The sequence below is a fragment of the Sturnira hondurensis genome, unplaced genomic scaffold (assembly GCF_014824575.4).
Source record: "Sturnira hondurensis isolate 20B ecotype Veracruz unplaced genomic scaffold, ASM1482457v3 Scaffold0022542, whole genome shotgun sequence".
Lineage (NCBI taxonomy): Eukaryota > Metazoa > Chordata > Mammalia > Chiroptera > Phyllostomidae > Sturnira > Sturnira hondurensis.
In genome coordinates this window covers 762,861-775,219 of record NW_028095173.1, presented here as the reverse complement: position 1 = coordinate 775,219, position 12,359 = coordinate 762,861, and the positions used below count along the sequence as shown (strand labels likewise).

The 12,359-nt window shown below is 34.6% G+C and overlaps 1 protein-coding gene across 6 annotated transcripts in view; it reads right to left on the bottom strand.

Moving 5' to 3' along the window:
• Positions 1–12,359, bottom strand: part of LIN54 (lin-54 DREAM MuvB core complex component) — a 69,276-nt gene that overhangs the window by 19,156 nt on the left and 37,761 nt on the right. For all 6 annotated transcript variants that reach the window (XM_037035614.1, XM_037035617.1, XM_037035615.1 and 3 more), the window contains exon 5: positions 1,599–1,815. In XM_037035614.1, coding sequence (XP_036891509.1) covers positions 1,599–1,815 — 217 coding nt within the window. The remainder of the gene's footprint in view (positions 1–1,598; positions 1,816–12,359) is intronic.

Genomic DNA, 12,359 nt, shown 5'->3' with positions numbered 1-12,359 from the left:
CCGAAGTCCTTATATGTTTTTTCTGTAAAAAGATAGTTTTCATTTTTGCCAATAACTTTATTGATCTGGATATTTTGAGTATGTTGGCTATTTTGTAGGTGATACAACGCTGATGGCTCTCAGTGTCTTGGTTTGATCGCTGTCAATGTCAACTGGTCTACCCAACCACGGGGCCTCATCCAGTGAGGAATCTCCTGCACAAAACTTTGCAAACCACTTAAGACATGTTCAATTAGTCAAGCATCTTCTCCAAACACTGTACAAATCTTACTGTTTTTTTTGTATTTTAGTTGCATTTTTACTTTTCTTGAAATAGTAAAGTATAATATGCCAAAAATGTTGCACATTCTTTCATCTTCAATATTAAAATGGCTACACAAAATTCTCCAATTCTGATTAAGTTTTTAATTTAAATGCACGCTGATATGACAGTTATCACAATACACTCTAACAAAATTGTTTCCAATGAAATTAAAGACAATTAAGTGCTACTAGAGCCATCTTACAGCAAAAAACAAATGAACTTTTTGGCCAACCCAATACTTCTGTTAGTACCCTGATAAATTTAAGTATTAAGAAAATATAAAATTTGATTCCCCTAGTCAGCAATATGTTTCATTTTCCCTCTCATTAAGAGTACTGATTGTGAATTTTCTTCCACAATCAGTTTAAAGAGGGATTTGAAAATATAATCACATGTCTAATTTTAATGGAATATACACTAAAATTGTTTCCCTCATGCGTTCTCCATTTTTCTCCCATCACTAATTTACAAAATAGATTTTCCCTTAGGTAAAGTAGCTATCAGCAATAGATAGCTCCAACCCACTAATTCCTTAATAAAAAGGAAAGAATAGGTCTTCAATTCTATTTACAGCCAGTAAAGAATAAATCATTCACTTGCCATCAACTACTTTTTGATGTCACTAGAATATACAGCAGTCTTCCAAGGGAAAACATTAGGTCCTAACTTATAAACTGCCCTGATTCTATCACAAAATTCACTTTTTTTAAGTATAAATATGGAGAAAGGTTATATGCATGAGTCTGTGTTTCAAGTGGCAGAAAGGATTAAACATTATCAGAAAATAAAAGGAATATAAATAGGAATATCTTCCAGGAAAAATACAAGTGAGCAAAATAATGGATCATTTCAATGGCTTTTCATTAGCAATTACAGATTCAAAATAAGAATATAAATGATATAAATTCCTACTTATCATTTATACCTTGCCTACTGGTCATTTCAGCTCACCCAAACCTTATCAAGCATCTTCACAGTTTAGAAAATAAGATAAATAATTTGGTTCTAGCTCAATTTATCCCACTGGCATAAACAGTAGGCTTTTAAACTAGCAATAAAATGGCCAACTGCAAATTATTGAATAATTATGATTATCTGGTGTTACAGCACACTGTGTACCACCTTCCTAACAGAATATATAAAACCACGATTCTATTTCACTGTTTTCTATAACAGCTGCTGACTCAAACTCTCAAGAGAAATGCCATACTTAATCAGGATTTCAGCAAGGACTGATGTTCTTTAATAATGTTCAAAGCATTAATTACTATTTTTTTAAAAAATGGTTACTAACCTTGCTGAAGAGGCTGAGTGTTTGTACTGGGATTCTGACTACCTGGCTGGGTTGAGCTACTGGCTGTTGTGGCAGTAACAAGTCGGACATAATGAAACTTGCTTCCAGGCACTTGGATCTGCTGGACATTGGGAGCAGTTGCCAGAGGAATAATTGTCTTAAATTGTGATGTGCTCACGCCTCCAACAGTAATGGTCTGCACAGCCGATTTCACTGCCTAGTAAACAACACAACATGGCTATCATTAATCTGGTATTTAACTTTCCTATACCTTTTAACTTAAGACAATTGCCCAAGTAAAAGTATGTTCCTGTGTTTCATCAAAAGCTGTTGAAAAAAATAACCTGTTCAAAGAGAAATGAAAAGAACAGTAATAAATACAGGTGTGAAACCCACAATGATTGAGTTCTGTCTTCCATCTCTAGTGGTTAACATCCTTGATAATCCAGGTCAGATGATTTGCTATGAAGAAATTATTACTTAAATTACAATAACTCATCCAGTTTTGTTAATATCAGGTAAAATTTATGAGAAAAAGATTATTTTAAAATTCCCAGAATTAAGCCTCATATTCAATACATAAGAAAGGGATACAGATATTTGGCTTTATCACTATCCACCAAATTTACTATTTCCCATGTTCTAAAGGAGAAAGAAACCCCCCAAAAGCCCTCTTTAAGTTTAGTCATTTCTGAAAGGCTTAGAGCACTCCAAAGATATAAACATACCCACTAACACATGGGTAGGAAACCAAATTCAGCCCAGAATTACACCAACTTGGTTGTCTAGGGAAACTAACTACTTTTGGGTGATTCAGATCTGAGGTACTAAGATTATTTTTAATGTTCTCCTTCAGTTCGAGTTCCTAAAAAAGCTAAATGAAACATCAGAGACAGAACAGAACAAACGTCTCTTAAGTTTCTCTAATCAATGTTTAATCAATGTATAACAGACTATCATACAAAGCAAAGGTCCAAACAAAATTTTCAACTACTTCTATAGTATTATTTTATAAAGAATCACATCCCCACCTATTCTTCAAAAAACCCTTATGCTAAAAAGGCAACTAACATGATTGAGGATATCTATATTCGTTATGTGAATAATAATTTGTTCAAGAATAATTCTTAAGAATTTGAACATTTTCTTAAAAGCCCAGAAAATTTAAATACGGAGAAAAATATCATTTAGTTTGGAAATTCTACAGGTAATAGTCAAAGGAGATTACTTCAGCATAAAATAATTCACTTATTATCATGAGGCAGAGGCACCACAAAGCAGATTTAAAATAAAGAGATAATAGACATAATAACTCAGTCGGTGAGTTAAATGAGAATATAAAACTTGAAGAGACAAAATGCATACATAAAGAAGCTACTGAAAAATCAAGCAACCTGAGACAAATACATACAATGGTGCAGGACAGAGTCCTTGCTGTATCAGTTCTAAATGGGGGAAAAATACTGTCTTAAGAAACAAAGTGCCTCAAACCCAGCAGTTAAGTGTATTGGTTACTTAATATGTAGACATGCATGCCAATGCTTAAAAAAACTCTAAGAGGATCTGATTTAAACCTAGCAACCATTTCACTAACTTACCACAGCATGGCACACCCACAGGGGCTGGTTTAGTTAAGTGTGCACAGTACTGTGTGTGCCTTTCCTTGTTTCTTTACTTTCAACTTTTCTATATCCTCAACTTCAGCCTACAACTCTTAGAAGCTGCATAAAATTGGGTCTTAAAAATAATCAGATTTGACTATATTTTTAATCGGCATGTCTGTTTACATCTAGCATAGTTCCTTAAATGTTTGAAGTTAAATATTGTACTTCTATTTGAACTACTTACTCTCTTCTGTTCCTTTTTTTCTCTCTTGCCTTCTTTTTGGTTAAATGTTTTATTATTTCATTTTCCCACTGTGATTTATATATTATATTACTATTCTTTTAGTGCTTACTCTAGAGATTACAATGTAGAAATTAAGTTAGTACTTTACACATCATACAGACGATGAAAGAACCATAGAACACTAACATCATTTACTCTTGCCCCATCTTTGTGCTGTTAAGTATTTTAATTCCACATATAAGTTAAACTCCACAAGACATCCATATTTATATACTGCACAAATTTACCCTTTCTGTACTTTCCTTATGTGCAGGTCTGCTGATGAGAAATTTTATCCACTTACTTTCTCAAAACATCCAATCCTTTACCTGTATCTGATAAACTCATCTACTAAATTTTTGATCTCCATTTTAAGTTTGAAAACATTTGCTATTTATCATAAAAATATTCATGATTCTTCTTCATAGTTTCTAATTATCTGCTGAAGTTTCTCATCTTGTTAAAGAAATTTCTGAATATATTACTCAGGTACTTTAAAAATCTGAGTCTGATCATTCTACTGCCTATATCTCTTGGTTTTCAATAATTTGGCCTGGTTGCCTGGTATGCCCGATGATTTGTCACTAAGTGCCAGATATTGTTTATGGAAAATCAAGGAGATAATTTGAGGATCTGAATGTTATATTCCTCCAGAGAGAATTCACTTAGACTGCTGGAAGGCAGTGAGGAGTGAGGGCAGATTATCTACACCAGTTACAAACTGAGCTTATTTGATGCTGAGCTTCAATCTTCAAGAAGCCTTATCTACTTCTAGTTCACTCTGGCCCCATCATACTTCAATGGCCCTAATCAGGGATGGTGTGTTCACAGGGTTCCTCATCCTTGTTGGGGCATGACCCCCAATTTTTGTCCATTAGAACTGTAAGATTCACAGATCATCTCAGTTTCTCCACTATTCTGTGGGCACCTTTTGCTCACTTTAAGTTAGATATTATAATTCTTGCTGTCATAAACGCTTAATGACTAATTAAATGATTGAACAACCCTGGCCAATGTGTCTCAGTTGGTTGGAGCACTGTCCTGTAAACCAAAGGTCAATACCAGTCAGGACACATACTTAGGTTGCAGGTTTGGTCCCTGGTTGGGGCACCTACAAGAAGCAACTGATCGATGTTTCTCTCTCTTTCTCTCTCCCTTCCCCTCTTTCTAAAATCAGCAAGCATGTCCTCAGGTGAGAATAAAAAAAAGAGCAACTATCTTAAATTAAAAATAGCTATGTTTAACAAGTATTAGTGGCTGTAAAAAACATGGTCTTGAAAGATTTTTTCTATTTGTTCAAGCCATTTCTATTTACAGATTAATGTAATTATATATTTAACATAATTTTTTGTTCATTTTCCAATCAGCAAATTCCGAAAGTCCTCACTCAACTGAAGGTTTATCTAAAAGAAAAAAATAGAGTAAAACTCTTTTGTTCTGCAAATGAGGATTCTTATTTTATCTGGCGATTTTGGAGACACATATATAGATGTTTCAGCCAATATCCAAAAACACTGAATTTGTAGGGTTCCATATTAATGTGCTTACTTTCCCCCCCTTTTGTACAATTTGCAATTTGGTCTATTTGTAGACACAATTTATAAATCATTATTTAGACATATGGGCTTTGGTTGCAGTTTGTCTCAGTCTTGTACGTATTCTGGCAAGCAACCTAATGCATCTTTATACCTTTGCTTCTCTAATTGTATAGGGGAGAACGTTACCACTAAATGAAATTCAAATTATGCTGTTGGTGATTAAGAGCAAGAGGGGGTGGGGGAGGTAGAAGAGGGTAAGGGGAAGATAGATGGTAATGGAAGGAGACTTGACTTGGAGTTGTGAATACACAATATAGTATATAGATGATGTATTATAGAATTGTACACCTGCAACTTATGTAATTTTATTATCCAATGTCACCCCAATACATTTAATAATAAATTTTTTTAAAGACAGCATCTGGCCCTGGCTGGTGTGGCTCAGTGGATTAAGCACTGGCCTGCAAACCAAAGGTCACTCGTTCAATTCCCAGTCAGGGAACATGCCTGGGTTGCGGGCCAGGTCCCCAGGTTTCTCTCACATGTTGATGTTTCTCTCCTAATCTTTCTCCCTTCCACTTTCCCTGAAAATAAATAATATCCTAAAAAGAAAGACAGCATTTGTTTAATCTACTTCAAAATGAGAATAACAGTTTCCTCAATGCTGGTTCGGTAGTATTTACTACAGTGTGTTTGTTTCACAGAACAGTAGCTTTGCAGGATTAGATATTATATGAAATGGCCGACTTTTATCAAACCAATTGGTAAAATTCTACAGTAAAGAAAGTTAAACAAAGACCTTTGTTGTAGAACCTCTTAAAGCCTTTAATATACTAACGAGCATTATAATTTCCTACAAGGATGTGGTACATGGTATTCCTCACACTTATTTATAAAAACAACAGCATTTTCTGGAGAAATTTTCTCTCTTTTCTGGAGATATTAAAAATCCAGATATTTATAATATCTGAATGCTAAGAGAAGGGTAGATAGCATTTATTCATGTAAAGACACCTTACAGGAAATACTTTTTCACAGAAGTTATAATAAACAATAAAACAGAAATAACAATCCTAAACAACTAGAACCATAAAAGTCTGATGTGTGAAATCTCTTAAGGTAGCAATTCATATGCATGCATTTCTACCTAGAATATGACTTAAGACTCAATTTTAAATCTATATAACTGGCAGCTAATTTTGGCATAATTTTATGACAAAATTATGAGGAAAAAGCTTGCTTTTTTAAAAATTAAAATATAGCCCTGGCTGGTGTGGCTCAGTGGATTGAGCATGGGCCTGTGTACCAGAGGATTAAGGTTCGATGCCCAGTTGAGGCACATGCCTGGGTTGCAGGCCAGGTCCCAGCAGGGGACACACAAGAGGCAACCATACATTGATGTTTCTCTCCCTCTCTCCTTCCCTTCCCTTTTAAAGATAAATAAAATAAATAAGCCTACAAAGAAGCAAATCTGCAAGCTATAAAATGCTTTCAAGCCAGAAAAGACAAGTGAAAATAAAGAGATAAATGTTATATGTATTATATGACTAATGACAGTGACAAACAGAGATGGATACCAGAACTTTCAGCACAGATTTACTGGCTAGTAAAATATTATTAAATAGATTTAAGGCATTTTGGGGGTCAATGGACATGGTCCTTTTCCCCCCACCCATGACTGAAGGCTGATCAAGCCCCTCCCCCCCAAGAAGGAATGTGTATTGTTTTGGTAATGGATTGTAACTTTCTCTTTATCCCCTTTTGAGAGTGGCTTCCGATCCTGTGACTACTTCGTGACCTTTTCTTTACACTGAGGTAATGTAATTTGGAGTCACAAGCAGGACACATGCCTCCTTAGTCTGGGACCCCTTAAAACAGCCTCGGACCCAGTGGGGTACGGTCTATCTTGCACCAACCTGCCACCATTGGTATACTCCCCTGTAATATGAGCAATAAATGGCATGTCCACATCTGCTAGTCCACAAGGTGGGTTTAAAAAAAATTTTTTTAAGGAATATCACAAACACTTATGCAGCTCCCCAGTTTGGGGTTCTTGTGTTATAGCAGTCATTTGCTATTTTTTCATGGATATTAACCCAATATATTTTATTCATAGTTATGAATTATAGTGGCAAAGGTGAATAATTTATATTATGATGTACTAGACAGAAGCATTTAAAGAAATGGTCAAATGACCCTCTCCGACAAAATTAGACAATTTGCTTTATAAGGTATAAGCCTTATAAAAATCGGAAACTGATCATACTAAGGATTAAAACATATTACAAAGATAGGGTAAATAAAATAGTATGGGATTGGCCTAGGAACAGAGTGCTAAAGAACAAAGGAGTAGATAAAAGAAATCATATAGAAGGTGGAGGGACCCAAAAACCAGAATTATCTTCTGGACGGCAGGCCCCTTGTAATACAGGTTTCTCCCACTAGGTGAGTGTTCTAGGAACCCATCTGTACCAGTGGCATTGTTGTGAGAGGCTGTGTTCAGCTCCAGTATTAAGCTGATGACTCTTCCAAAGTGTTTGCCCATGTCATGATGGGGGATTTACAAGCTCACCTGCCCATATCGCACTGAGTGTTCTGCAGGTTTTTATTCAAAACAGCATGACCTCCATGCCCTACCCTCCCTATTCACCCAATCTTGACCTGAGTGATTTTTTAATTTGTTTCCTTACAAGAAAAAAGACCCCAAAGGGACACATTTTGCCAATGTGGAAGAGGTAAAACAAAAAATGGTAAAAGCACTAAAAGGCTTCAAAACTGACGATTTCAAAAACTCTTACAAGCAGTGGAAAAAAATGTCTCATAGATGTATTATATCACATGGAAAGTGCTTTGAAGGTGACTGAAGTTTAAACATGTAAGAACATACAATTTTTTATAAACAAATTCCAGGTTTTGGTGGGGTCCCTCTTAGTCAAGAATAGTTCATGACGAAAGCTGCCATCTCAAATCAACAGAAAGTGATGAGCTAGTTCAATAAATTATACAGATTAGCCATTTAATCTGAAGAAAAACAGCTGGATCCCTAATAACCTAATCCTTGTTACAATTCCCAATAGATCAAAGATTTACTGAAAAATGAAACCAACAGTGGCATAAAGCCAGACACATATACGAAAGGATTAGAAAAGTCCAGAAATAAACCTGTGCATATATGTTCAGATGATTTTCAACATAAGTGCCGCTCTGGCCTAGTAGCTCAGTTGGCTGGAGTGTTGTCCTAATACTCCAAGGTTTCAGGTTCAACCTCTGGTCAGGGCACATACAAGAATCAACCAACAAATGCATTAATAAGTGGAACAACAAACTGATGTTTCTCTAAAATCAATTTTTAAAAATTCAACAACAACAAAAAAACCATAGGTGCCAAGACCATTTACCATGGAAAAGAGAGTCTTTTTAACAAATGGTGATGGGAAAACTGGGAATCCACATGCAAAAGAATGAAGTTAAACCCTTTCCTAACATGAAATATAAAAGTTAACTCAAAAGGGTGAAGTTCCATGACATTGAATTTGGGAATTATTTCTTGGATATGACAGCAAAGGCACAGGCAATTAAAAAAATTGTAAAATTAGATTTCATGAAAACTATAAAATTTTGTGCCTCAAAAGACACTGTCCACTGAGTAAAACACCAGCTCAAAGAATGGAAGAAAGTACTTGCAAATTATATTATCCGATGAGGAATTATCATCCAGAACACATAGGTATAGAGAGCTTCTAAAACTCAAATCAATTAAAAAATGGGCAAAGAACTTGAATAGGTATTTCTCCAAAGTAGACAGATAACAATGGCCAATAAACACATGAAAAGATACACAAACATCACTAATAATTAGGGAAATGTAAATCAAAACTGCAGTGAGATACCACCTCATACCCATAAGAATAGCTACTGTAGAAAATTGTTAGTGAGGATATGGAGATATTGGAACCCTTGTGCATTGTTGGTGGAATATAAAATGGTATAGCCATTTGTGGAAAACTGTATGGTAATTACTCCAAATATTAAACAGAGCATTATTACATGATCCAGAAATTCCAACTCTGGGTATACACTCAGAATTATTGAAAGCAATGTCTCCTAGAGGTATTTTTTATAGCAGCATTATTCACAAGCTAAAATGTGGAAGCAACTCAAGTATCCAGACAGATGAATATACATACAATGGAATTATTCAGCCTTAAAAAGGAAGAAAATTCTAACATATGCTATACACTGCTGTGAAACCTGAGGACATTATGCCAAGTGAAATAAGCCAGTCACAAAAGAGTAAGTACTGTATGATTCCACTAATATGAGGTACTTAGAGAGAGAAAGTATACTGGTTGTTGCCAAAGGCTGAATATGTAATGAGTACAGAGTTGCAGCTTTCCAATATGGAAGGAGTTGTGGAGATTGGATGATGGAGATGATTGCAAAACAATATGAAAGCACTTAATAGTAGTAAACTATATACTTAAAAACGGTTACAGGTATCTGCCTTACAAAATGAGTTATGGAAATCAGTCAGAATTAAAATGATATAGATGCTAGTATTAATTTAACCATTTCATGAAGTTGGAAAAAATAAAAATAAAGTTTTCTGTTCTTGTACTTAATTTGTAATAAAAAACTTTTAAATAAAATAAATAATATTAAAATCAAATAATTATTTTAAAAATGGATAGTTTAAAATACTGAAGTAAATAAAACTTGTCTAAGAATAGCTCAAAAAACTCAAGATTCTTACATGAAGACACTATACAACATTTTGAATAATTTATAGGATATAAATAACACAATTTTGTTTTTGAAAGGAGAAATGGTAGAAGGAAAAAAGGAAGATGAAGAAAATAAGAAAAATATCAATCATTCATAAACTTATCTCAATTCCCAATCCAAACATAGTGTGAAAACAAAAAAGATGAAATGTGAATTAAGTAGGTATTTAAAGGCATTAAAGAAATATGGGTAAGTTAAAAAAAAAGTGTCCATATCTATTATAAAAGGTTTGGCAAATAGGTTTACAATTGTTCATATGGAAAATAATACAATAATTGATAAACAATAAAAGAATAAACTGTTTCAAGTACTCATAACAGTAAACCTACTTTTGCACCAACCTCTATACACAAAGATACAATGACATGATTTACTTTAAAAGAAAAGGAGGCTGAAGTACAAAGAAGGTTATAGATGAGAATAAAGTAAGTTGATAATTCTAAAGTTGGAAGAAGGGTACATGGAGTTAATTGTACTATTTTAACTTTATATATTTTTAATTTCTCTAGTAAAAAGTTTTTTAATAACATGACAACAGAACCCCACAGGTATTCAATCAACACAGTGATAAAAGCATAAAACAAAATCAATATACTAACATAGAATATAGATTATAGTCTCAACTATTTATTCCTTCTGCTTGTTTATCCTGGCTGATGGGTACTGGTATAAAGAGCTATATACTAAATAACAATTCAGGTAACAAAATCAATGGAGACTGCTACCTCGAGTTACCTCACCTCCAATTCATCCAACAATCCATGTCAAAGTTTATTAAGAAAACAGATTCCCTTCCCTTCAAATTGTACTCATTACCACCATGACTACTGCCAACCCAAATATGTAAGAGCTTCACAGCAAAAGCTATCACCTTCTAAAACTGTGTGCCAAAAGTGTTCTCTCAGCTTTTTGATACTGTCATTACTCATATCATTTCCTGCCTGGATATTTGCAAAACGAATTCAAAATCAGCTTCATGATTCATCCTCACCTGACTTGAATCCACCATACAAATACCACCTTTTTTGTAAACTTCAGTTTCCTACTTTTATCACATTCCTGTTGCCTCAGAAACATTCCATGAGTCTCCATTTAATGACACATTTAAGCCTAAATTTGCTTTGTTTTGAAAATTATCATAATATAACCCTGTCTTTATGTGTTCTCCACTCCCTCTAAAATATTATTAATTCCAATCAGAGTAGCTATTTTACTTTCCCATGTGTACATCTATTTTACCTCTAGTCCTTTTAATCTTGTGGCTGACATCCACTCTAATTCAGATCTACCCAAAACTTTAGCTCAAGGATGCTAGCCCAATTGTGGCTGAATCCCTCTTACATACAATCTTGTGCCATCACATCTTTTCTTGCTTTTGCAATTTTACATGTTTAATTATTTGATTCATTTGTCGCACTCCCTTCTACACTTCCAGACTTTGGTTCCATTTGTCTATTTTTAATTGTTCTCCCCAAAAGTACAACCCCATCCCATAGTAGGCATTCAGTAAGTATTTGCTGATTGGTGAATGAAGGGATGCCAGGACTTACCTCTTTCTCTTTAGTTTCATATCACCTTACTACATTATATTACCACACAACTTAGCACCAGTTTCATTATTATTCATTATTGGCCTACTTCATTCAATTCTGTATGCCCAACCACTGTAAGCTCTTTTGTAGTTCCCAAAGCTTCAGCATGGGGCACACACAGAACTCAGTAAATATTGATAGACACTGATAAACACAGAATGAAAGAGTATCTCTTTATTACAGGAAACCATTTTATTCAAGTTTCCAGTTTCCTACCTCCCTAATGCCAATTACCTGTGTTAAAATAGCACTATAATGCTATATAATGATACAGTCTGATTGCTGCTAATAACCAAAATATCAATTCTTTGCTGCTTCATAGACACATTGCCAGATTCTACTCCCTGGCTTCCCCTGCAGTGAGGTAAGGAGGCTATGTGACTAGAGTTTTAGCTAGTGAAATGAATAGATGCAATGTGCCCTTTCAGGTCTGTCCCCTAAAAACTTCCCACATGTGCTTTTCTCCATTCCAGCTGACTGGGAGGAAGATAACCCTCAGGGAGATTGATAACATCATTCAGTTTTTATGTATTTCTAGCCTATTATAAATATTAGCATTTTATTTTATTATTATTTTTTATCCTCACCCAAGGGCATTTTTTTTCACTGCTTTTAGAGAGTTAGAGAGTGAGCGAGTGAGAGAGAGAGAGACAGAGAGAGGAATTCAATCAGTTGCCTCTCGTACGTACCCTGTTCAGAGATCAAACCCCCAACCTATATGCCCTGACTGGGAACTGAACCCGGAACCTTTCAGTGTATGGGATGATGCTCTGACCAACTGAGCCACACTAGGCAGAGCAATATTAGCATTTTAAAATAAACTGTCATATCATTTTCTGAAATGTATTCTATGTAATCAAATCAAGTCAACATAATGATCTAATACTCAGTGGTATCTATTATACGTTTTTAAATACAAGAAACCATTCTTTAGTGTTCAGACATTTTTATTATCCCTT